Source organism: Astyanax mexicanus, chromosome 14 (assembly GCF_023375975.1).
Source record: "Astyanax mexicanus isolate ESR-SI-001 chromosome 14, AstMex3_surface, whole genome shotgun sequence".
Taxonomy (NCBI): Eukaryota; Metazoa; Chordata; class Actinopteri; order Characiformes; family Acestrorhamphidae; genus Astyanax; species Astyanax mexicanus.
In genome coordinates, this window is record NC_064421.1 from 10,914,385 (window position 1) to 10,940,514 (window position 26,130).

At 35.4% G+C, this 26,130-nt stretch overlaps 1 protein-coding gene across 4 annotated transcripts in view; it reads left to right on the plus strand.

Annotated features, from left to right (window-relative positions):
* Positions 1-3,186: 3,186 nt before the first annotated feature.
* zgc:103755 (CAP_GLY domain-containing protein) overlaps positions 3,187-26,130 on the plus strand; it is a 92,009-nt gene continuing 69,065 nt past the window's right edge. Inside the window, exons 1-6 of one of the 4 annotated variants that reach the window (XM_049464196.1) lie at positions 3,187-3,361; positions 15,165-15,311; positions 16,653-16,792; positions 17,059-17,152; positions 19,783-19,944; positions 20,047-20,165. In XM_049464196.1, coding sequence (XP_049320153.1) covers positions 15,179-15,311; positions 16,653-16,792; positions 17,059-17,152; positions 19,783-19,944; positions 20,047-20,165 — 648 coding nt within the window. In that variant the 5' untranslated portion in view covers positions 3,187-3,361; positions 15,165-15,178. Of the gene's footprint in view, positions 3,362-9,803; positions 9,994-15,164; positions 15,312-16,652; positions 16,793-17,058; positions 17,153-19,782; positions 19,945-20,046; positions 20,166-26,130 lie in introns of those variants that run through there. The other 3 variants (XM_049464194.1, XM_022673188.2, XM_049464195.1) reach the window with 3 other exon arrangements.

Genomic DNA, 26,130 nt, shown 5'->3' on the forward strand with positions numbered 1-26,130 from the left:
ACAAAGCCAATTTTTAGAAGAGCATATTTCATATTTAGAACTAGAACTGTTTCTGTTCAACCAATTGAGATTAAAATGAGAAATGAGAACAGTGTGAATTATTTTATTGCTAAAAACAGCAAAAAAAGTAGTATCCTGATGTGATAATTAGGGGTGGGTGATATGGCACAATATTTTTAATAACGTTCATGATATTAAAAAATGTTGCCGATATTATTCCATACGATACAATATAGCACACTCCTAATCTATATAAATTGAATTAATTGAATCATGCTTGTAGACAAGCTAGGCAGTCATGTATCCCAGTATTATGTAGTGTATTTGTAATGTCACTACATTACATTACTAACTGAATAAAATTGTCAGTTAAATGCTGCAGTTGTAAATGTAATGCAAATGTACTTCAGCTGGTTTGGGGATGTCACAAAAATGGCAGGAAGGCTGCTGCGGGAGCTGGAGGGGTGGACGCTCCTCGAGACGCTGCCCTAGACTCAGCGACACACTTCTGCTCCAGTTAATCCCTGCTGATGTGGCTTTCTGATAATTCTGCTCTCTCCTCACATCTTCATCATCAGTCGTCATCTTCTTCTGCTGTAAACCAGCAGCAGTGGCTCTGCTGGTATGGTGAATATGCTAACAACTATGTTACACACAGAGGTGGAAAGTGACTAATTACATTTACTCACATTACTGTAATTGAATAGATTTTATGAGTAATTTGTAATATTTAAAGTAGTTTTTAAATTAGGTCATTTTACTTTTACTCAAGTACATTTTGACACAAGCAATTTACTTCGCTACTTTGGAAAACTCCCCATTACTGAGTAAAAAATTAAATGCTGGAAAAAAAACAAATTGTTTGAATAAAAAAAAAGAGCTTTGTTCTCCATGGCAGCGCAGCTAAACTTTTCCATGCAGTGTTTATTACGGTTAGCGGGAGAGATGCTGTGTAAATTAGCTGTGTAGCCTGGGGTCTGTGTGCTCGGCTCGGGGGAACCGGTGTTCTGTCGAGTTAAGCTACCCATCGATATGTGCTTTACGACCAACAAATTATTTTGCATGATTTCATGTTTTAATGATATTTCCTTAAATTTTTACTGGGAATATTAAACAATCTTCTTGAACATAAAAAAATAAAAATAATAATGAACTGTAAAACTATAAGAATATGGTTTATAGTCACCTATATGACCATTACTTTTTAGCAGTAAAGAAAAAAAGTGATCATAGAAACCTATGCCACTTGTTCTTAAAAAAAAATGTTTTATGGGTGGTCTGAACAAATACTGCCTAAAAGGTCCAAATTATTTAATTTAATAATTATTTAATTTATGATTTGTTGTACTTTTTTACATCAAATAATTAAAAGTAACTATATAACTTTTACTTTATTTTAAATTGAGGACTTTTTTATATTTACTCGAGTAGATTTTTATATGGGTACTTTTACTTTTACTTGAGTAGAATTTTAGCAAAGTAAAGGTGCTTTTACTTTTACAAAATTTTTCAGTACTTCTTCTACCTGTGGTTACACACATTTTCTAGGGGGTGTTCATAACAGTGGAGCTGTCATTCACTTTGACATCAGCTCACACAGCCAGTCCGTCCTGTTCACAATGACCTACTGTAATCAGGGTGAAACTCCAGTATCAGATTTCAGAAAGACACACATGATGAAAAGATACAGAATGAGGCCTGGTATAACCCTCTAATGTCACAGGGTAAAAGCAGAATACAAAAAAAGGAAATAAATAAACAAATAAATTCATACATACAGAGATTGAACACAAACATTAAAGGGTTAACACATCATATCTATGAATATGTGTGTGTAGAAGTACAATTGATGGCATCTTTGTTATTTGATTTGATTTTTTTTCACTTGTAGTTTTCTGTACTTAATTAATGTCTTGGTGAACTTGTGCTTGTGAGTAAGAAAAAGAAAGAAGTACAGAAAATATAAGAAAATATGCTCCTAACATTAATTACATAGAGAGGGAGGGACTTCACATAAAATTATAGGTTTGCTAGTATTTCCCACACCCTTAAAACCCTTAAAAATAGTTTTTTCCTACATTGTAAATGAACATTGTAACTGAAGTAATACAGACTATGAAGCAACACTTAATGAATTATGTAGACATTAAAAGTGTTAAACAAACCAAAATACTCTGTGTAGTATTTAGGTGGCCCATATCTGGGGTGCTGTTAACTTGCAGTTTCTAACTCTGATGAACTCTTGCTCTTCCTTTTTTCCTGGAGTGGTTCTGATCAGAGCCAGTTTTATCATAATGTTTTTGATGGTCTTTCCGATTTTAAAAGTTGTTGAAATTTTTCAGATTGACTGACCTGTCAAGGCATTGACACATTCAGCACAGCTGTTAACTCAAAGCCATTCCAGGTGACTACCTTTCGTTTATATTGGCTACAACAAGAAAGAGACAAGCTTATATATTTTATGTCTCATGCCCTTTTACTCCTAAAGCTGAAGAAACACACTTTAAAATACAGCAGTGTAAACAGTTAATGGCCTTATACAAAAGGTTTTTTTTTATTTCAGATTTATTTCAGACAGACCCTTGCAGTTTCTGTTGTGTTATTTTATTTGATTTAATTTCAGTTATTTATTTAATTTAATTCAAATTCATTTACTTATTTAATATTATTATTTTTATTTCATTATACATTTAATTTCATTTAATTCTTTATTTATTAATTTTATTTTATTTACTTAATTCAATTTAATTTTCATTTCATTTCTTTATATATTTAACTGAATTTAATTTTATTTGCTTATTTATTTCATTTGATTTCATATAATTTCCTTATTTATTTTGATTGTATTTGAAAAAAAAAAAAAAAAAATCAGAACAGAACAGCCCTGTACTGTTTATGCATGTATGTTTTTACACCCTCTTTTTCGGAATTCATTGTTTTTTTTTTTTGTTGTATGTTAACGTATGCGCCGTTTTGTTGTTTTTTATATCCCTGTATTGAGTAAATAATAATAAAAAATAATAAAAAATAAATAAATATATATATATATATATATATATATATATATATATATATATATATATATATATATATATATATATATATATATATATATATATATATATATATATATATAAAACGTGAGAGCGCGAGGGATGACGCGCGTGGCGTCAGCATGCCGGAAGCGCGCGGAGCGGCTGAGCTGCGCTACAGGGAGAGAGGTAACGGCAGATTCGTCAGAGCGCGATGCTGGAGATAATAATGGTGAAAAAGAGGATTTTAGCGGGTTTACGGGCTCTAACCGCGCTGCAGACCCTCCGCCCAGACCACCTCCGCCTCTCCCTCCGGTAAACCCGCTCAGGTAGGGCTGTCGCTGCGTGCCGGGCTGTGTGTTTATTCTGGGTAAGGGGGGCTGCAGGGTTAGCAGGCTGCTGGGCTGCGAGGCTGCTGAAATATTAAACCTGCTGCTGCTGCAGGTGAGCTGGAGTCTGTATAACTACTGTAATGAATTATTACTACACTATAATAACTGTTCTGAGACCTGCTCACCCTGCAGCTGCAGCAGCACACAGCCCTGTCACTGACCCGCACTGTTAAACACCTGACCTGCAGCTACATCACCTACAGCAGGTTACCTGAGCTGTGCTGCTCTCCTGCAGGCCCTGCACTCAGCATAATTCTGCAATAAAGCCAGGCTACTGTGTATATACTGTGTATATATCGAAAAAATAAAATAAAAATAGAGCACTCCAGTTTCTGAATCAGTTTCTCTGATTTTGCTATTTATAGGTATATGTTTGAGTAAAATTAACATTTTTGTTTTATTCTATAAACTACAGACAACATTTCTCCCAAATTCCACATAAAAATATTGTCATTTAGAGCATTTATTTGCAAAAAATGAGAAATGGCTGAAATAACAAAAAAAGATGCAGAGCTTTCAGACCTCAAATAATGCAAAGAAAACAAGTTCACCCTGGTTTTTAATCACAGTTTTCATTAATCTCTGCATGTTTTCCTACACCAGTCTTACACACTGCTTTTGAATAACTTTATTCCACTCCTGGTGCAAAAATTCAAGTAGTTCAGCTTGGTTTGATGGCTTGTTATCATCCGTCTTCATCTTGATTGTATTCCAGAGATTTTCAATTTGGTAAAATTAAAGAAACTCATAATTTTTAAGTGGTCTCTTATTTTTTTTCCAGAGTTGTGTGTGTATATATATATATATATATATATATATATATATATATATATATATATATATATATATATATATATATATATATAAAATACTCTTTTACACTGTAAATGTAATATTGAAGACTATATTAAAGCTATACAGCAACACATGTAGAACGGTTCTATAAACAAACAAAAACACTGTTAAATAAACCAGAATATGTTTTATACTTTGAATTCTTTTAAGTACCTCATAGCTACACTGTCTCCTAAAAAAAAAGTTGCCTCCTCGATTTAAGAAGAATCAGTAGCCTAAATGACCATGCGTCTTATCATTTTGTCCATATAGTGTGCATCGTTAGAGTATGTTTGATATTATGTATATGATGTCAGTGTTCATTATGTGGTTTTGTGAGCTGTAAATGCATTCTCAACAGGAAGCCGTAGCTGAGCTGCTGAAATCTTTTTCTGTGCTGTGGTTGTTTACTGTAGATGTGCTGGATGAGAGCGTGTGCAATTAAACGTTACACTTTGCAGATTCACTTTAATTAAACACATATGATTAATAATTGAAAAGTAACCAAAAATATGGATAAATTAATGTTAATAATAATAATATAAAATAATTAAAAAAGTGCTGCTTACAACATTTTATGTGAAATTAAGTCATTTTTTTAGGCTGAAGCATAAAAGCAAGTCTAATTTAGGTTATGCAGGCTACTGTGACACCAAGTACGACTAAACTCCAAACCTATGACCATTGACACAATTGTATGTCTAAATAAATGCTACACAACAATCAATGTATCGGTAAATGTATCTAATAAAAAAAAAATAATAATAATGGGCTTTAATTTTGATGTGAAAACCCTGTTTTTAACCATTTCTTTGTTATGAGTTAAACTAATACTATAAGATAGACTCATGCTAATATTATCCACTAGCAAATAACTTAATATAATATAATATAATATAATATGATATAATATAATGATTTGTTTGCCAATAGTTTATATCATATCTGTCATATCTTAAATTATGCATATCTGGAATATTTGTATACATAAATACATATATATATTGTACCATTTTTGATAGATAGGGCTGTGTTTTGGCTAGAACCGAACAATGCAATACTTAAAATACACAATACATATGTATATGATTCAGTATATCATAGGAAATTGTGATACTGGAAGCAAAGCAATATATTGTGATTGTTTAAAGTTTGTATTACGATACATATGCTAACAGCAATATACATTACGTTAAACAAAACAAGTGTGTGAATATAAAGAGAGTTTTCATAATGTCTTATATTATAGGTTTATAAAAACTTTAAACATACTAATATAAGGCTTTATGAAACCTGTCTTTAGGAAGAGACATATTCATACACTTAAGATGAAAACTAAACTTTTGCACCCTTATTAAAATAATTACTTACTTATTTACTTTTGATGTCTTAATCACCTTTACTTGATGTATAGGCGCTTCTCTTATTTAATGCAATTTTATGAAACAAAATATGTTCTTCTATTGCATCACTTAAAAAAACAAAACAAAAAAAAACACCTGAAATATCTTTATTAATAAAAAAGTGTATGTTCTCGCTTTTTTCTCATATACAGAACCTTCATATAAAAATAAATAACCTTCAAATAAATAAATAAAAATCTGTGGGAAAAAAGCTATATAGAATAAAGTTACTGATGGGTTTTAACTTCACCCTGTAAAGACAGAAAGACGGTGAGAATAGTAACAGGATGTTAACAGGATGTGCAGCAGGGTTATATGTGGGTTGTTAGGTTGTGGTTTAGAGGATAGAGAGATAGATATCTGCAGCACTAGCTCCCTCTTCTGACCAATAGGAACAGCCTTCCTTCTGTTGCACCACAGTAGAAAACCACACCAGCAACACCATAGTAAATACACACCACCCACCTGTTTAATGTGTTTAAAGCTGATTCACTGATTTCTAACACTGAGGCCAAAAATCTGACTTCCTTATTGATGTGTCTGAGAATGTATTAGAAGTTACAATGGATTATTAGTTATAAATATAGTAACAGTCAAAAGTTTGGACACCTTCTCACTAAATGTTTTTATTCTCTCCCCTACATTGTAAATGAATACTGAAGTCATCTAGATTATAAAGGAACACATATGAAGGTCCTGATGAGAGCCAGTTTCATCATAACTTTGTAGACTTTTGATGGTCCTTGGGACTGCACTTGAGTTTTTAAAATGTGTTGGATTACCTGACCTTCATTTTCTACAGTAATTTTTTTCTTGACTTTAATGGCTTCAATAATAACATATAGTAGTTTGATATTACGCTTGTGTCTTACTTGTGTAATAGAGCTTTTGAGAAATATCTCTTTTGACTTAAACATTGAGTATTTTAGGTCCGTTTATAGTGTTTATGGAACTATTTAAAATATTTAGCTATTTTTAAAAAGGAAGACGTGTTAAAGTTGCTCACGTTCTTTAGCTGTTTTTTGTTAATTCAGTCTGATTTCTTCATATATTGTTTTATTTTGTGGGACACAGTAAACCTAATACTGATCAAAGCCTTATTTTGATATTTGATGTTTGATATTATATGTACTCCTAACAGTAGAGTAAATCTTAAACCTGTATTAAATAAAAAATAAAAATACAGTGATATACCGTAACACGTCAGAATACCGACATTTGTGGTCAAACCACCCAGCACTACTACAAACTATGTAACATATTTTGAAATTGACATGATCCTCCCCATTCATACCAATGACTGTATTTAACAAGGACTGGGCAACTCAAATATGAAGCCACCACAGGTGTAGTGCCTCTGCTGGCTAGTTGTAGTATGACCTGTAGCTTCATATGACCAGACCCATATGTTTTAATGACAAAAGAGTGCATTTTTTCATCTCTGATCTCTGTTGTGTAGACTCTGGGTGCAAATTTGACAACATGGTAAACATTTTTGGATTCATTTCTATAGAATGTAAGGGAATGGAACTGTATCCAGGCTAGGCCTGTCACAATAGCTTTTTTTTGTGGACGATATATTATCTCAGAAATTATTGCGATAAACAGTATTGTAATTTTAAGACCATTTAAATGTCACTGACGTTTATACAAATGTTTTAAATACAGCACAATTTTAAATAACCATAGTCTGGGAAATGTAAACTCTTTTCTTTCTTTACCTACTGCAGTACACACTGTGTGTATGCAGTTGCTGTTATTATTATTATTTTTTTTACAGCATGACTGGCTAAAATACTGTTCTCTGTTTTAGGGCTGGCCCGAATAGCGTTTTTTGAGCTCCGGATATTCGGCACTGATTCGAAGCAAATATTTGAATATTCGTTTTTAAAAAAAGAGGTAAAAAAAAAAAAAAAAAAGCAAATCACGGCCCCTTTAATCCACTGAAAAATGTTCAATTTGCTCTGACCGACGAGACATATTCACCCCGGATTTTTGGTGTTTTTATCCCGGATTTTTGTGTTTTCACCCCATATTTTTTCTGTGTTTTTAGCCCAGATTTCTTTGTGTTTTCATCCCGGAATTTCTGCTGCCCCACACCGAGCCTGCTGCTGCACGGTTTCTCCGCTGCGCAAGCCAGCCCAGTAAATTGCTGTTTGTGTTTTCACACTTAGGCTATTTGCTTAAAAAAACAAACAAAAAAAACGTTTGTTCAGGAAGTATTTTATATTCTTAAACATTGTTGATTATATTAGAGGACAGTCATTGTAAACTGTACTTGGTCTATTTCGGTTAAAGGATTGTGCAGGGCATATTACTGATTTTGTATTTTTGCACTTGGGCTATAAGCTCAATATTAAATATTTCGTTTGTTTAGAAATTATTTTATATTTTTAAACCATGTTAAATTATATTAGAGTAGAGGAAAGTCATTGTTAATGACGTTATTGTACTTGGTCTATTTCGGTTTAAGCATTGTGCAGGGCATAGCCGTATTACTGATTTTGTATTTTTGCACTTGGGCTATAAGCTCAAAATTAAATATTTCGTTTGCTTAGAAATTATTTTATATTTTTAAACCATTTTAAATTATATTAGATAAGAGGAAATTCGTTCAGACATCATTTTTGTAGGCCAGGCTTTTGTAACCGATTTAGCCCCTACTGTTGCCACATTACCCCTTACGTTTTATTATATAAATCAGTTTCGAAGAGCCTGCATTTTTTTTTTATCATGTATAATAGAGGTCTGCGCGAGACTGATTTTTAAACCCACTCTTCCACGCTCCCGCGTTTCTGTCTCGTTACCGCGCCGCAAAAAAATTGCTTCTTTTAATCCCGCGCCCGCCCGCCACATACACATTTCTGCCGCTCCCGCCCCACGTTCCTAATGTAAATTAAATAAACTACATTTAATGCTTCAAATTTACTTATATATTTATTAAAACAGCAGCGCTGAATAGTGTGGTCCCGTTCCTTACCCCAGTCCAAACACCATCGGTGTGTGCGTGTGTGTGTCGGTCCATCCTGCGCGTTGAGAGTTTTCTTTAGGTTTTTTTTTTTTTACAATTATTACATATTATTGTTTTCTTAACTATTTATTAATTTGCTCCCGCATCGTCTGGATTAAACTCCCGCTCCAGCCAATAACAGTTCAGTTCTGTCCCGTGCGCAAGATATTCTGACGGGACCCGCGAGAACAGAAGTGGTTAGAGTGAGGTGGAACTCTGGAAAGGAGAAAAAAACCGAATATCCGAATACCAAAATTAAAAACCGAATACCTACTCAACGAACGAATATCCGAATACCCGAATATTCGGGTCCAGCCCTACTCTGTTTATATATGTGAACAAACGTTCAAATAAATACAAATAGGCAATATCACGATTATTGTATATTATTGATGTAGTGTCCATTTATTGTTCGATAAGTCGATAATGTGATTATTGTGACAGGCCTAATCCAGGTTTTTATTGTCCTTAATTCATTCAAAATTTAGATTAATGGCCGCTGAGTGAACACACTGGTGTGAGGCAATGTCTTTTAGCAGATCTCATGTTTAAGCTCCAATTTTCCTGTAACCAGGACTATTTTTGTGGATGTTCACGTGTGTTTCTCATGGTGCCGGTCCGGCTGTTCAAACTCACATTGACAATTATGTCATTAAAACTTTAAACCAGCTCAAAACGAAAAAGCTTTCTTCTGTCGTGTCACTGTGTCGCTACAAATCCCTGCAAAGACAGCCAATCAATAGGAACACTCTGGTTCAGATCATTGCCTAAAACTGACTGCTGTCAAAAGGGATATTGTGTGTTAGTTTGCACAACGCGCAGACAGTGCCAAATTAGAAGCAAATCCAGGGCAATGCCACTGAATAGGCTTAGAGTTGCACACCCCCGAGGAATTTCTCTGACTAATGAGAGAGTGAGAGTTGTTAGTTGGGCCTGAGTCTTCAGCTCAGTTTACTTAATTTCTCATTTTTCATAGGACTCGTAGGGTTGCCCTTGTATCTCGTCTTCATCTGATCCTCCTGCGTCTGATGCCGTGTTTCGTTTTGTGTTTGTTTACCTTGGATCACACGTTTCTCGGTAAGTAAAAGTGCCAGGGTAAGGGGAATGGCATCCCAGTGAGCCAGAAATAGCTCCTGAGCCACCACTGATCACAGGGCTTATTAGAAGAGGCCAGGAAGATCACAGTGTACCTTCCCCCTGTGCTCTAGTCTAGCTTGAACTTTACTTTGTGGGATCTTCTGCCATGTCGGTTGGTTCTTCCTCCGTGACGGAGCACCAGCTCAGTGAGTTTCAGAGTGCTGTAGGTGCTGTTGATGGCGTTGGTGAGTTCCAGGTGTGTTGAGAGCTGGTTGTGCTGCGTTTTCTCCTTCTTTGCTGTGACATATTAAGGCTTTTTAACTTGTGGTATTGATCTGTGACACATGAGCATAATTTAGGTGTTTATGAATGTGAATATGCCTATAAATTGTAATTACGGCTGGAACATTGTTGAATTAAATAAGCATTTGGATTAAAATAATTTTGGATTGGGTTACTAACTGTGGTACATGTACCACTGGCAACATGCGAGGGATCCTAAGATGGTATTCCTAATTAGAGTTTAGATTTCAGATAAAGTTTCGCACATTTTTCTCCCCAAATTAGCTAGGTCGATTGTCCCATTTATTTAGCTGCTACTCAGCTGTATATCCCCAGTCATTAGTGATGCTCTGACACAATAGTGAGGCCCCGAAATGCTGATGCAGCATTATCAAGTAGCCAGCGGCTCAGAAGAAAAGCACAGTGACTTGGTTCCGATACATCAGCTCACAGACGTCTTGTGCTGATTGACATCACCCTTGGGGTGCTGAGCCCATTGGGCCCCTTTGGCTAAAACCCTAGGGGTGATAAAGAGAATGAGCGCCATCTACCCACCCAGAGAGAGCAAGGTCAATTGTGCTTTCCTAGGGCTCTGACAGCTGATGGCAAGCTGCATGACCGGGATTCGATCCAGCGATCTCCAGATCATAGTGGCAGAGCTTAGAAAACTCGAGCTGGGAAACTCGCCGCCCTAGGTCTACAATTTGTAATGCTATTTTTTATTTTATTTTTTATTTTTTTGGGGTGAAATCGAACAGACTATTTTCTAAACATTGAGTGCATTCCTATTTTTATGTGTAATTCTGATCCTAGCAGTTCCATTGGTTGTAACACAGAGTCTGGGGAGATCGCGGATAGTTTGAAAAAACAAAAATGAAGATTAAAAAAAAAAAAAAAATGCTCATCTGAGTTTGTGCTCGTCTTTTATACTGTGGGGAAAAAAGAGACAGCGTTTCTTACTAATGTACTCAGAATGCAGAGATATGCAGAGAAGTGAAATATGTAATTTTGTGACTTTATTTAATTTGTGCAGTTTTGTTATTTAATTTTATTGTAGTAAATTTTATACTTGTAATTGTCATGTTCCTCCTCAGTTTCTAAAATAAATTGCTCTTAAATTCACTTAGCATGAACTAGCTGACTTCTGTCTGAAATGTTTTTTTTTTTTTTTTAAGAATAACAGTTTTGTTTACTTAACTTAGCTTAGCTCTACTGGTCTTGCCCCCCCCAGCAGCGAGACCTGCTGAATTAGAAGGAAAACATTGCAACACCATAAAATATGCCTTATAATGTGGTGCACCTTATGTATGAAAATAGATGTTTATTCCCTTACCCTTATAGTGCGAAAAATACGGTAACCTAGATAGATAGATAGATAGATAGATAGATAGATAGATAGATAGATAGATAGATAGATAGATAGATAGATAGATAGATAGATAGATAGATAGATAGATAGATAGATAGATAGATAGATAGATAGATAGATAGATAGATACTTTATTAAAATTAAAATTAATTTGTCCAACAGCACACAAATAATAAAAATAATAGTAATACTAATAAAGAAGTAACACAAAAAGCATACACAACAGAGTCCATACCCAGGTACAAAAAAGTGCTAAATGGTGCTTAATAAGTACACACATCAGGTGTTAAGCAGTAACCTAGGGTCTGAGAGGATGCCACTGTGTTGTCACACATCACTCTTATATTCCTCTGTTTAATGATTTCTGAGATTTGCTTAGTTTTACTTATTTTAATGCTACATTGTTCAGAAAAAGTGGGATCTTTTCTGGTATGTCAGTTAAAAAGTTTCAGAATCACTCTTCAAGTGGCAAGGTGTTTTTGAAATGGTCTGAGTTGGAAGATAAAGGATATATTTATATAACATTATATTTCTTTCCTTTATGTGATGTGAAATGGGTTTGAAGCCAGGCCTAGCTTTTCTCTTTTCTCTTTTTAAAAGATGGCTTTAAATCCCCAGAGCTTTTATTACCGCATGCATCCAAATGTTAATGCGTATTTATATACATCATGCCTGATTTATGCGTATCCATTTCAGATGGTTTCAGAGGGCCATGCAACAAAACAGAACTGTCTTTATGTGGTTGCAGACGACATTTAGCAACCTACTATGAAGTATATTATATTAGTGCTTCCAGAACCTATTATCTTACAACTGGAATGTTATCTCAAATATGACTTTGTACTGGGGGATGCATTATAATGAGTTTTAAAAGATAGAGAGATTTGTTTGGTTTGAAGTATGTTGAATAGATTGATGGATTGATGTCTGCTTGTTTTATATTGGCTTGTACTTAAATATACAATACCACACTGACTTTCTATACTGGTCAGATGACGTGAATTATCCTGCAGGTCAGTGCAACATGCTTTAGCTTCCATAGGACATGGCAAAAGTCATGGGATACAGTACTAGTTCCAGTGCCAAGATGTGTGTACGAGTTTTTTGTCGCTTTTGTTGTAGTAACTAGAACTTGATTGCAACTATTGACAAGAGTATTAGTGGTTGGATCTAATCTCTATTTAATTGATCTGTTTATATTTACCTATTATTAGGGATGCACAGACATATTCAGCTCTGAATGGAAGTAAAAGTGCTGAATAATTTAAACTAAACAAACAAAAATGATTTATTTAAAAAAGGGCAAAATGAATGAAAACCTGCAAATGTGTTCGTTATTCAACTTTTATTTTTTTTTATTTAATTTAGAAGCATTCTGTCCCAGTATCATTTTACTCCAGGGTGTAAATCTGACAAAATGTCCTGTATGGTTAATATCACTATGTACAGTACTGTGCAAAAGTTTTAGGCACCAAAGCAAATTACACTGATCCATCTCAGCAATACGAGGGTTTTTACCTGAAAAAAAAATTACCACATATGATTTAAACAGATACAAATAAACATACAAACAGTAAAATGTAACAAGGAATTCTCATTTTTAACTAAGTATGTTCTATCCTGTGAGCCAAGCTGAAAAACAACGTGTAGTTCCCGATTTCTCCTGGATGATTTCCTTCAGCCAGCATGTGTATATTATGTTCAGTTCCGTCGGCAGCTCACCTGATTTACCACATTTACCAGTAATTTACCAAACCAGAACTAGAAATAAATAACTCTATTAAACTCAGATGAGGAGGAGAGATTAGGAAATGTTTTAAGGAAAACAGGGCTGTAAAAGCACTGCTTTTTATAAAATTGCTGTTTGTATTTATTGTAATGCTGGTGTTTTACTGAGCTAATAAACACTTACTTCACAGATAAGAAGCTTTTTCTGTACTGAAATCCCCACAGGTGCCTAAAATTTTGCACAATACTGTATATTGCAACAAAAAAAAGTATAGCAATGTCACTTTTATCAAAATCAGGCAGGTCCTAGTTCCTCTGTTCTACTTCTCAATGCTCACTGTCTGGGATTAGGCATGGTGCCAAAAGATTCATGTTTATCTGCTCCAGGAAGTCCTGCTGAGTGTGCATTTCAAATCTCTGTCAAGTAAATATCTGTGGATTTTCTAGCAAGAACGTTCTTTTACACTTGTAAAACTGATACTGATATTTCAAAATGTGTTATTCAACTAGTAGATGCTGTTATTTTAAGAGACATGTATTTTATTTTTGATGCAGAACACCATCTTTACCAGAATAAATTATATTAATACCTGTAGAATACTGTATTTTTTCTCAATCAAACCAGATTGAAAGGCGCACTATCAATGAACGTCTATTTTCTGGTCTAGTTGCGTACATAAGGTGGATTATACACTGGATTATAAGGCGCGTTATGCGACACTAGTAAGGAACAGGGGTGTCGCCATGTTTTCCTTCTAAATCAACTGTAATTCTTAAAAATATATATATTTTTAACGAGCACTGAATTTTAACCTACACAGATTTCTCTCCTGAAAACTGTTTAGTTGGGTGAGTAAAGTGCTTCTGTTTTTTTTTTTTTTACAGTAAGCTTAGATTTCCAGATTTCCAGTAAAGCTAACCGAGGTTAGCGGCTAATGCTGCCCAACAGCGCTACAATGGGGAACCCTGAATGTTCCAGTAAGCCATTGCAATATTAGCTAATGATTCTTCCCACGTTGCTTATTTTATGATGCTAAACGCACAGGCTACAGGCCGATAATACTCACCTCTAAATGGTGAAAGAGCTAGTGCTTAGCGTGGAAAGGGGCTAATGCTAATACGGCTTCAGTCTCGAGTCTCGGTGCTGGAGAACTGAACTGAAACTCCTGTATAGCACTGTACCAGCAGAGTGGCTTTACTGCTCCTTAATACTTGACTGGTAGAATTCATACATAAGACGCACCAGATTATAAGGCGACTGTAGATTTTTGCGAAAATTAAAGAATTTTAAGTGTGCCTTATAGTGTGAAAAAATGTGGTAGTTAGGTTAAATAGAGATGCTATAAGGAGCTGAGGAGTTCAGGATTAGCTACCACTACCATCATAAGCAGGGGTATCAATGAGAGGTGTGCCGTATTGTATTGTACACAATATATTGTGACACAGTAATATTGTGAAAAAAAAAAAATCTGTATCATGATAATAGCAGTATTTTGCTTGAAACATTACAAGTCAATTATTTTTGTGTAACTGTTTACTTTTGCAGTTTATATTCATGGATACTTTGCAGAATTGTGGTAGATTTCTTTGCTACATTATTTATTTTGTTACTTTTTGTTTCTACATGTATTTTGTTACATAAGTATTTTGTTTTTACATTTTAGGTAACACTTTGCAATAAGGGCACATTAATTAACAGTACATATGACATGATGTTTCCACTAATTATTAACTGACACTAGTTAAGACATTGTTAATCATTACAAAAATTAACTAATATCTGTAATAATAGTGTAAAAATAAAAATGTGACCCTTATTGTAAAGTGTTACCCATTAATAAAATGTTTTGTTAAAAATAGAGTCATCACAAAAATAATCTGAAATATTATGATATTATTTTAGGGCCATATAGCTTACCTCTACTTTACAGTACAGTACTTTCATCCTATTAGAAATTTTAGTTGATTGTGCCGATTTGATGATTCTCTCTTTCTTTCTTTCTTTGTGTGTGTGTGTGCGTGTGTGCGTGCGTTCAGGTGTGGAGGGGGAGATGACTAAAGAGGAAGTGCTGAGGGAGTCTTCAGAAGGAGACGCTGTGCTGGAAAGGTACAGCGTTGTGTCACACACTGCTGCTCGGCCTGTTATTCACCAGGTGGCGTCAGCACCCATGCCCACTGATTCCGGTAAGAGCTGGAAGAAAGCGTGCGGTAGATAAAGGACAGACAGTGCCGTCAGTAGCACAGTTGTCAGTAGTAATTCATCATTTTCCCCCTTAAAGCTCTTTTTATTCAATCCTTTACATCAGGTTAATTCAATTGAAATCAGTTGTCTCACTGAATACCGATCAACAAGCTCTCCTGGCCTCTGAACAATCGATTATGATTTGATAGAACTCAGGCCTATTGATTTTTGTTTTCTTTTTCTTTCCTAAGATGTGAAAAGTTGAGTTCTGCAAGGTGTCAACAGCAGCAGTTTTTTCCTCAGATCTATAGAATTAGTTTGACAGGCGTTTTAGGCATCCAGTTCAACTGACTTGGGCTTTCACTGTTTATTATATTAGTAAAGAGTATTGATTATTTGATTATTTGATTACTATATGGTTATTTAAATGCAAAAATACTAGTACCAGTCAAAAGTTTGAACACACCTCTCATTCAATGTTTTTTTTTTTTTATTTCTTTCTTTATTTTTTTTTTCTACATGGTAGATTAATATTTAATAAATAAAAAACAATTAAGGAACACGTATGGAATTATGTAGTAAGCAGTAAAAAAAAAAAAAAAAAAAGTTTGTTCTCCACAATCTAATCACGATATTTCATGGTATTTTCACGATAACGATACTCTTGGCGATACAATTATTATTTTTTTTTTTCAAGAATACACTACTGCAACACAATGAAAAAAAATATTTTATTATTGCATACGATTTGTCACACCCCTACCTGAGATATTAAAAACTACAAGAATTTGATCAGATTTGTAAGAGAAGTCAATGATCCAGAATGCCATGATACTTTTAATGCACTTCTCCAAATATCTTCATTTATCCAGGATTAAAGTAAAATAATGATACTGGACATATATAATTTATCTCTAGTAGAGATATAATGGTAAACGAAAAGAGTGTGAATTTTTCTTTTGCTAAAAACAGTAAAAAAAAAAAAAAAAAAAGTAGTACCCTGATGTGATAAGAGGTGGAAGAAATGGCACAATATTTTTAGGGCATAATATCATTCACGATATTCAAAAATGTTGGCGATATTATTGCGTACGATACGATATGGTACACCCCTAGCACAGTGTAAGGGACAGTTTGTCTGTTCAAATTATGTAGTAAACTAAAAATCGACAAAAATGGAGATAATTGTTTTTTCATAGGACAGCAATGATATACAGTATTTGGATCATTAGGATTTTAATAAATTCTTGATTTTTTTTTTTTTTATGCTAGAGTATTCCTATTGAATGGAGTTGCCTCAGTTAGTTTTATACCTGATATGTTTGTCTTGTTTTTCGTTATAGACTTCTCTTTCTTTGACCCCACTGACCCACAGTGCAGGGAGGTTCTGCTGGACCCTCAGACCAGCGTGCCTGAACTGTTTGCGGTGCTCAGGCAGTGGGTTCCACAAGTGCAGAAGAACATCAGTCTGATAGGTAACGAGGTCAGTGTTTAGCTGCTGTTCTCTCTCTCTCTCTCTCTCTCTCTCTCGCGCATGCAGCTGCTGAAGCGATACACTTCAGCTCTGTGCCAGGATTCTCTGCCTAATACTCTGGGGATTGAAAAACGATCCTCTGCACACTGACGGTGTGTGAGTGTGTGTAAAAGTGTGTGTGTGTGTGTGTAGGTGTAATATCTCTTTCTCAGTGTCGGACAGTTCCTGCTGTAACATTAGATTTGTATTTGTTTGTGTGCTTCATATTTTTCTAGATTCTGAAGAGAGGCTGCGGGGTCAACGACAGAGATGGACTTACTGACATGAGCCTGCTCCATTACTGCTGCAAAGCTGGTGCACCTGGTATCGGTGAGGAGTGCATGTGCACAGTGTGATACGAGAAATAGGAACTGGTATTTATAGAAAGCTGTATGTAGGGCTGCTATGATAGCTATTATTTTGGATGATATTTTGCCCCAGAAAAAAAAAAAGTTTTATCAGTATTATCGTATTAATTTAATGCCAATTCATGCCACTATGATTTTAATACAACAGCATAACAATCGAAATAAACCATTTTGAAGTTTTAATTATTATGAATTCTAAAGACAGTGGAATTTGAATGTAAAAATAAGTCTAAATATATTGAATACCATTGATGACATCTCATTTCATTGACATTAATAGACTCTCCTCATTAAGAAAACAAAATGGGTTTGAACCACCACTCATGCAGCTTTGTCTTCAAGCTGCCGGCCCTCAAAGGGAGCAAAATTGGCCCTGCTCCCTCCGGGTGGGTAGATGTTGCTCTCTCCCCACGGCATTAAAAGGGTGATGTCCGCAGCACAGGGCATCTGTGAGCTGATGTATCGGAAAAACCAAAGTCGCTGAGATTTCCTCAGAGTGTGCTGTGATGCTACTCGGCATTGCTGCATCAGCAGCAGCTCAAAGTGACAGGGCCCTTAAATGGCTCATTCTGAAAGTGACTGAATCTAGCAAGAATATAGCTGGTGAGATCTCTATATGTAAGAGTAATTTTGTGCGAAGAACTTCATGAACATTTTTATATAGCCCATAGACCTAATCAAACTTGTGTAAAAAGAGTTATAATATGTCCCCTTTAAGGCTATTGTGTGGGTATGTATCAGTTAGCCTGTTGTTAATCTAGCCAAGCCATCTAACGATAACCAGATGAACCAACAATATCCAATACTTTCTTCCATTCTTCATTTTTCTTTGAATTGCACCTGTATGTGTTCAAAGATCATCATCGTATAAAACAGAAAAACAAGAAACAGCAGTTATCAGCCTAATTTCTATTGTTTAGCAACACACTGTTGAAATAGGAGAGAAATGATGGTAAAGACTAAAAGTTCAGAAAGTAGAAGCTGGAGAACAAATTAATTTGTTGAAACCAGTTGATTAAAAATATCGTTAATTAGATGTACAATTAGTACACCAGTAATAATTGCTGTGCAACAAGAAAAACTGCATTATTACATCAGGTCCTGTCTACACTACATGTGCAAAACATTGCCTACTATTTTCATCATTTATGTTCAGTACTTGTGTTAACTTATAAAACTGGCTAAATTAAACAGAGACGTCTGTGATGAAATAGTGGGCAAAGACCATTTGACTGTGTAATTATAATCAAGTTACACCAACAGGGGATGGTGTTGGCAATATATGCAAAGTGGATGGGAGTGGTGACACACAGTCTGTGAAGTCCAGTGGCACAAACACATTGAGTACATTTCAAAAGATTTTAGTATTATAATAGTATTATTTATATAAACTGGATTATATATATATATATATATATTATATATTTATTGGTGCCTATTTGAGTCATCATATTATGTTTTTAAGCTAGTGAAATATAAAGACATACTATTGCACCTCAAAAAATGTTTTGAATATCATTGAAAAGTTACTTTATTTCAGTAATTCAGTTCAGAATGTGAAACTCATATATTATATAGATGCATTAAACACAGAATGATCTATTTTAAGTGTTAATTTAATTTATTGTTAATGATTATGGCTTACAACCAATGAAACCCAATAGTCAGTGTCTCAGAAAATTAGAATATTATATAAGACCAATTGGTAGTGTCATTATTATCTTTATCATTATATAAGACTTTTGGGAGTGTAGGCACTGTGCCAAATCCTGCTGGAAAATGAAATCCGCATCTCCATAAAAGTTATCAGCAGAGGGAAGCATGAAGTGCTTCTGGAAAAAAAAAAAACACTTCACTATTTAATTTTATTTGGAGTATAAGGTAGCAGAATCTGGAGGAACTAATCTGCTTGAGGTCTAGTGTGAAGTTTCTACAATCAGTGGTGGTTTGGAGAGACATGTCATCTGCTGGTGTTGCTCCAATGTGTTACTTTTATGGAGATGCAGATTTCATTTTCCAGCAGGACTTGGCACAATGCCCACACTGCCAAAAGTACCAATTTTCGTCTTATATTTTATTCTAAGTTTCTGAGACACTGATATTTGGGTTTTCATTGGCTGTAAACCATAATCATCAAAAATTAAATAAATAGATTGTAATTTAATAGTTATATAATTATAAATTAAACAATTTAGATGCAGTGGTATATTTGATCGTATCTATATTTATAACATTTTTACATGGATAGTTCACACCAGTTGCATATGCTATGGCATTCAAGTCAAGTCAAGTAGGTTTATTTTCAATACTGCATATGTACATGACATACAGAGGATTGAAATTGCATTACTCTCCTTCTCATCAATAAATCAAGTACATTCTATGATAAATATTGAATTTTTTTTTTTATTTCTTTTATTTATTAAACATTGCTACACCTGAATTATACCCAAAAAAAGTTATGGCCAGACTGCCACTGCTGAGTCTGTAAAGTTTTTAAAGGTTAAGAGCAGTCTGAACCAATTACTGCCTCCAGCTTCAGCTCCAGCTCCTCTAAAGGGCCCCGGTTCTGTTCGTGCCCTGTGTGTGTAGGTGATGCAGAGAATGCAGCAAGCTTTGCCCGGAAGCTGTTATCTCTTGGAGCCGAGCCGTCGCTGCGCAGCCGCTGGACCAACATGAGTGCCCTGCACTACGCTGCGTACTTCGATGTTCCACCTCTCATCCGCGTTGTGCTGCAGGCGAGCCAGCCAGGAGGTGAGGGAGTGTTCCAGAGCTACAACAAACAAACATGTCACTGAAATATAACCTGGAGAAAAAAAAAATACCCTAATGTTTCTGTGCTGTGCTTTGTTCCAGAGGTGGACGCCACCTGCAGCGATTTTGACTTTGGGACTGCCCTGCATATTGCTGCCTCTAACATCTGTACTGCTGCAGTTCGCTGCCTCCTGGAACTTGGAGCCAATCCTGCATTTAGGGTATTCACAGCTACACTCTCTCTACCACATTCTGAGTCAAGCAAACACAATTCATATTTTATTTATTTATGAGGTCATGATGTTCCTCAACTCATCCAAAGGTATTGGGTGGAGCACCATCATTCTAGAGGACACAGTTACCAGAGGTGTTAATAATGAAGAACAAATACTTTGTTACTTTTTTTAAGTAGAAATGTTGCTTTTTTTATATATATATTTTATTTGCATACATATGTGAAAGAAGGAAGCAAACAGTGTATTACAGAAGTGAGAAAAAAATTGTCCAAGAAAAGTGAGAAAGCCCATAGGCCCATACATACATACATAACAACATACATACATATGCAAATTCATACACACACACACATATATATATATATATATATATATATATATATATATATATATATATATATATATGAAGAGCTCTTTTCCAAAACGCTATATATCCATTTTTATCAATTTGAGTAAAAAAGGGTTTTCTTTAGAGAGAAAGTGGTAGTCTGAAAACCACTGTTTTCTGTTTCAAACTATCAAATACCATACTAAGGTTAAAATAACACAAAAAAATAAAATCAAGATTTTAATATTTAAAGATTTATTTTTAAAAATAATTCGTTTTTTTTCGCAAAACGCAATAAATCCATGCCAAGTTTTTTTTTCAAAATGTCTTATATATCCTTTGGCATCAATAGAATTTTTTTTTTACTAATTATGTGCAAAATACAATAATAAATAACAGTAAATTGTACATCTGAAAATAATAGTTTAACCATTGGGCCTAAAAACACAAATTTCAAAACATTTCTTTTCGAAAAAGTGCAAAATTTAATTAAAGAACAAGACATTAACACTATAAAATCCCCCAAATCACATTACATTAATGTGCTGTAGTGTAGTGTAGTGTGGTGTAGTATAGTGTGTATTGTGTGTGTGTGTGTGTGTGTGTGAACTGCAGATGACAGCCGGCATTTCCCCCCTCCTGAATGCCTCATTTTCTTTACCTTTTCACGTACATGAGACTTTTTTTGATGGCTTTCTCTTTTTTCCAATAACTGCTTCACGAACAGGCTCCTCTATACCATCAAAACCGCTAATTTTCACGGACTTTGAGAGTGAAAAACGAAAGTGAAAGTAGGTGACACGGAATACCGGCCAGCTCAACAAGGCTCGTGTTTACATTCTATAGCTCGTGGAATGCTGCCCTGTGATTGGATGAGTGGATATGTGGCGTTCTGCGGAAAATCAAGACTGGCGTTTATAGCGTTTTGGAAAGAAAGAGAGAAAACAGGGCAGCATTACACGGCGGATGGGGCGTTTTGATGAAAATTGAATATTGGCTTTTCAAGAGTGTTCACATAACATTCTGATTCTGGCTCTAACTCATTTTTTTTTTAAATGGCGTTTATCGCGTTTTGGAATCAAACACACACATACATACATTCATATACACATACATAAACACACACACACACACACACTTTAATACAATAGTAGAGTTGTAAAGATAGAATATATACAATAATTGACCCAATGATTGAGTAGAGAATCTGCTTTTACACCATCTATTTAGAGGAGATAGTCCTTTAGTTGAAATAAGAAATGTTACTTATCTATACTTTATTGGAGTAATTTTTTAGACGACTTTTTACTTCTACTCCTTACATTTTCACACAATTATCTGAACTTTCTACTGCTTGCATTTTAAAAATAGCCTCGTTACTCCTATTTCATTTCAACTTGTTCTCATTCCGGCTTCTCATCCTTTAAAAAAAAAAAAAAAACTATCCAGATAAATCTCTTCATCCAGATAGCACCCTTCTAGCCAAATGCTTGTTTTTTCTGCTCCAGAGTCCTATTCTGTTGGCTGTAGCTGAAGTAGCTGAATGCAAAAAAGTAAATATATTGAGGCGATTCTGTGTTCCAGTGCATAGATCTGTGCAGTGTGAAGCTGCTTTAACACAGAACGCTAAACATTTCATGCACACTTTCAAGTTTTCAATGGGATGTGCAGTGCCGAAGTCAGAATAGTAAACGAGTTGCGTGACTGTGAGCAGTGAACGCTGCATATTACTGAGCATGTAAACAGCATGGAGCAGCGGAGGCAGCTTATATATCAGATTAAACTGCACTTTATCAGTAGTTTAGCTCAATTGAAAAGAAGTATATTTGATAGTCGTGTCAGATCATGTTCTCATTGTAATTGTAGCAGAAGTTGGGTTCAAACTTGGTGGCGTAATTAATTGTGTTAAAAAAAAATAATAACGTGTTAATGTTTCCTAATAAATCGCATGCATTAACTCTTTAATAGTGACAGCCCTAATTAATATATATATATATTTTTCACCCTATACTTTAGGTCACACACACAGTCATGCCTTCATATTTTCTGAGACAGTTATCATAATGTGAATATCTCATACCATTGCAACACTAGGGTCCATAAACATTTGGAAATATAATGCACTTGATATTTATGCGTCATTGAACAACTTAGCTTAATAAATGCATTGTTAGACATCTTTAACTCTTTAAATCAGTAGCTGCTAGGTTCTGTATATGCCTCAAATCCGGTTTTCTTTTAATGCTCCACTGCTGCCCCACTGTGACGCAGCAGAAGAGGGTCATTAAAATGGCCATTTTAAAAGAAAAGGGTCACATGGCTGAAACGGATGAATAACACACTAATACATTTTCTTTACTGAATACGCGTCACATGGGAGGCCCACACAGAGCTATATAATGCGCTCCATTCCTGCTACATGATGCAGTCAGAACCCAGCATGCAGTATTTTTACCTAAGGCGCCGAGTGCGCTGGCTTTATCCAAATATCCTCTTTCATATTGAGATTTCTGGGGTGGCAATGCTGGTATTAGGAGAACCCACACACTACCAGACTCTTAAAAGATGTCTTAGGAATATACGCACACACACACACACACACACACACACACACACACACACACACAGAAACACACACACACACACACACAGAGGGCTGCCTTTTATTTTCTCGCTTTCAGCCTGCTCCCACAGGCATGAAGTTAAATTAGCCATGCTCATTTCTTTTCCTAAACTCATTTTACACTCACAAAGCGCTACAGCCAGGGGTCCTGAGCTGCTCAAACAGATGATGCCACTGTGTCTGAATGGTAATTATTGATATTATTTTCCCTTTTGTAAAATGCAAACCCTGCACTCGCGCAGGCCTCCGAGCAGAAAGATGAAAAGTCAGGCTTTTTCGCGCCGTGTCACGGTGGGCGGATCGTCCTGTAAGACAGACTAGTTCCGCGCTCAGACAGAGAGTCCTAAATCATATTTGTATGTGGCATTAGTCTTCTGTCTTTCTGTCTTTTATCAGTGAGGAGAGGGATTTTGATGGCAGCATCGTAGTTGGTGGGGACACCAAGTGCACATCCTGTCATTCAGACCATAAATAAACAAGCATAGCATACGCGAGTCAACAATCTCTTGAATCTCTCTCTGATTCAGTCAAACTGATGGAATTTTAGACTTTTGCACTATAAGGCGCACTTAAAATTCTTTAATATTCCCAAAAAATCTTCAATGCTCCTTATAATCCGGTGCACCTTATGTTTGAACTCTACCAGTCAGGTATTAAGGAGCAGTAAAGCCATTTTGCTAAAGTACAGCATTATAAAGGTACTATATATATAATAAGGGGTTTCAGTGGGTTTGAAGTTTCTCCAGCACTAAGGCTGGGTGCAGCAGCATTAGCGTTAGCCGCTAACCGCAATACTAGCTCTTTCGCCATTGAGATTCGGCGAGTATATCAGACTGTATTCTGTGTGTTTGCTGTGTTAAAACAAGCTACGCCGTACGAACCGCTAGCTACTATCGCCCTAGGTTACTTTAACACCCAGCGTTTCTCAGTTTATTGCTATCGGCCGCCATTTACGTCCCTCTAGCGCTCCAACTGTTAGCAGCTAATGCTGATACTGCTGCACCCAGCCTTAGTGCTGGAGAAACTTCACAGAAAACTCATCCTCAGATAAAATATTGGAAGACTAAGCTTACTGTAAATAAACGAATGCACTTTACTCACAGAAATAGGCAGTTTTCAGGAAAGAAATCTGTGTAGATAAACATCCATTTTTTATTATTATTATTATTTTTTAATAAAGAATTACAGGTTTTTTGACATAGGTGCTTTCACATTAGAAGGGAAACATGGCAAAACCCTTGCTGACATTGATGTAGGCATCCTTACTAGTGTTGCTTAATGCGCTTTATAATCTGGTGTGCCTTATGTATGAAAAAAGACCAGAAAATGGCCATTTATTGATAGCGCGCCTTATAATACAGTACCTTATAGTCCAATAAATCCAAAATTTTTTGTCTAATTTAGGATTATTTTATCCTCTTCACTAACACAGATGCTGTGAAGTATTGTAGATAATTGTCTTGTGATGTATATCGAGCATCGAGAATCAATATACTGTAAAAGCACTGCTATTGTGGCTAATGTATTGTGTTATAATTCATATATATATTTTTTCTCACAAATATCTTTAATTAATTTTCAGCATTTTACAACCACAAATCATCCCCCAACCCTAAAACCCAATGCTCACTCTATTGATACACACTTTACATCTTTACACCCTTTACATGTTACAATTTTGTTACAAATCCCAAGAAGGGTAACCACATGTCTTCAAAGTCTATAGATATATTTGGACAAAAGTGTTGGGACACCTATTTTTATTGTTTTTTTCCAAACTCAAGGGTATTTAAGAGTTAAAAAACTTACTCCTAATGTAAATCTTATTTAAAATCTAACCATAACCTTCACTCTGGCCCTTATTCTTAACTCACCTCAACTCAAAACCTACCCATACCCTGGCTTAATCCTGACAAAAACCTCAACCATAACCATAGCCAGTTAAATCCAGTAAGTTACAAACACATTTTTCTCATTTTAAAACTGGAGATTTTTAGATAATCTACTGAATGTGCAAATGGGCTCGTATGCTCCACTGCTGCTACATCACTGATATTTTACTGAGAGTCTGTTGAGTGTTTATTTAATCTAAAAAAAGAACCACTCCAAAAAAATTGTCATAAAAAGCTCAAGACCATCTGACTGGACTGAGTAATAAGTGCACTCTGTAGTCCTGTTTTAGGACTTTACTGAACACGGCCTCTCCAACTTTGACTCATTACCTGAAAGTGAGTCACCCCTAAATTACAGAGGTGGCCACTTACAGCACGGTGAGGTTGGTGCAGCAGGAGGCAGGTTTTTCAAATGGAGCACCACACTGAGCTAATAGGCTAGTCACAGGAACTTTTAGAGCGCTTTACTTTTTTATTTGTCTGGATTTTCATGTATTCAACTTTGTGAGTTTTTGCTATGGCTGTCACTAAGCTTTGCTTTGGAACAGCATGGTCAGCTTACACTTGTCAAGTTGGTAAAACATGGTTTACCAGCTTAAAGAGCCACTAAACCATATTATTTCCATGAGTAGCTGAAATGTGTTCCTTTGAAGTAATAAAACATACCAGTCCTGCTTAAAGTTTTTAGAAACATTTCCTAACCTTTAAAAAACACTTTTACTGTGGTCATTTCTGCCTCTGCAGCTTCAACTCTCTCAGATTCAGCTGTGCTATAGGCGTGGATGTTTCCGTGTACTTTGGTACACAGACACATAACAATAATCATATCAGTCAATCAATAACACCCCCCCCCCCTGATGATGTCCAACCATCTAGGTCTCACTACTATCAGAGGCACACTACTGCTTCTGCTGAAGCTCAGCCAATCAGCTCTCCCTCCTGCCCTGCCTCTAAACCCATACATCACCCAGTGCCCCTTCCAAACTACTACTCCCATTTTTTTAGCATTTTTAAAATTTGAGTTGAGGGTGGAGTCAGCAAAAATTAGAACTGAATTACTGAAACATAGTAATTTTTTTAATTATGTAAAAAATTGTTTGAGATGCA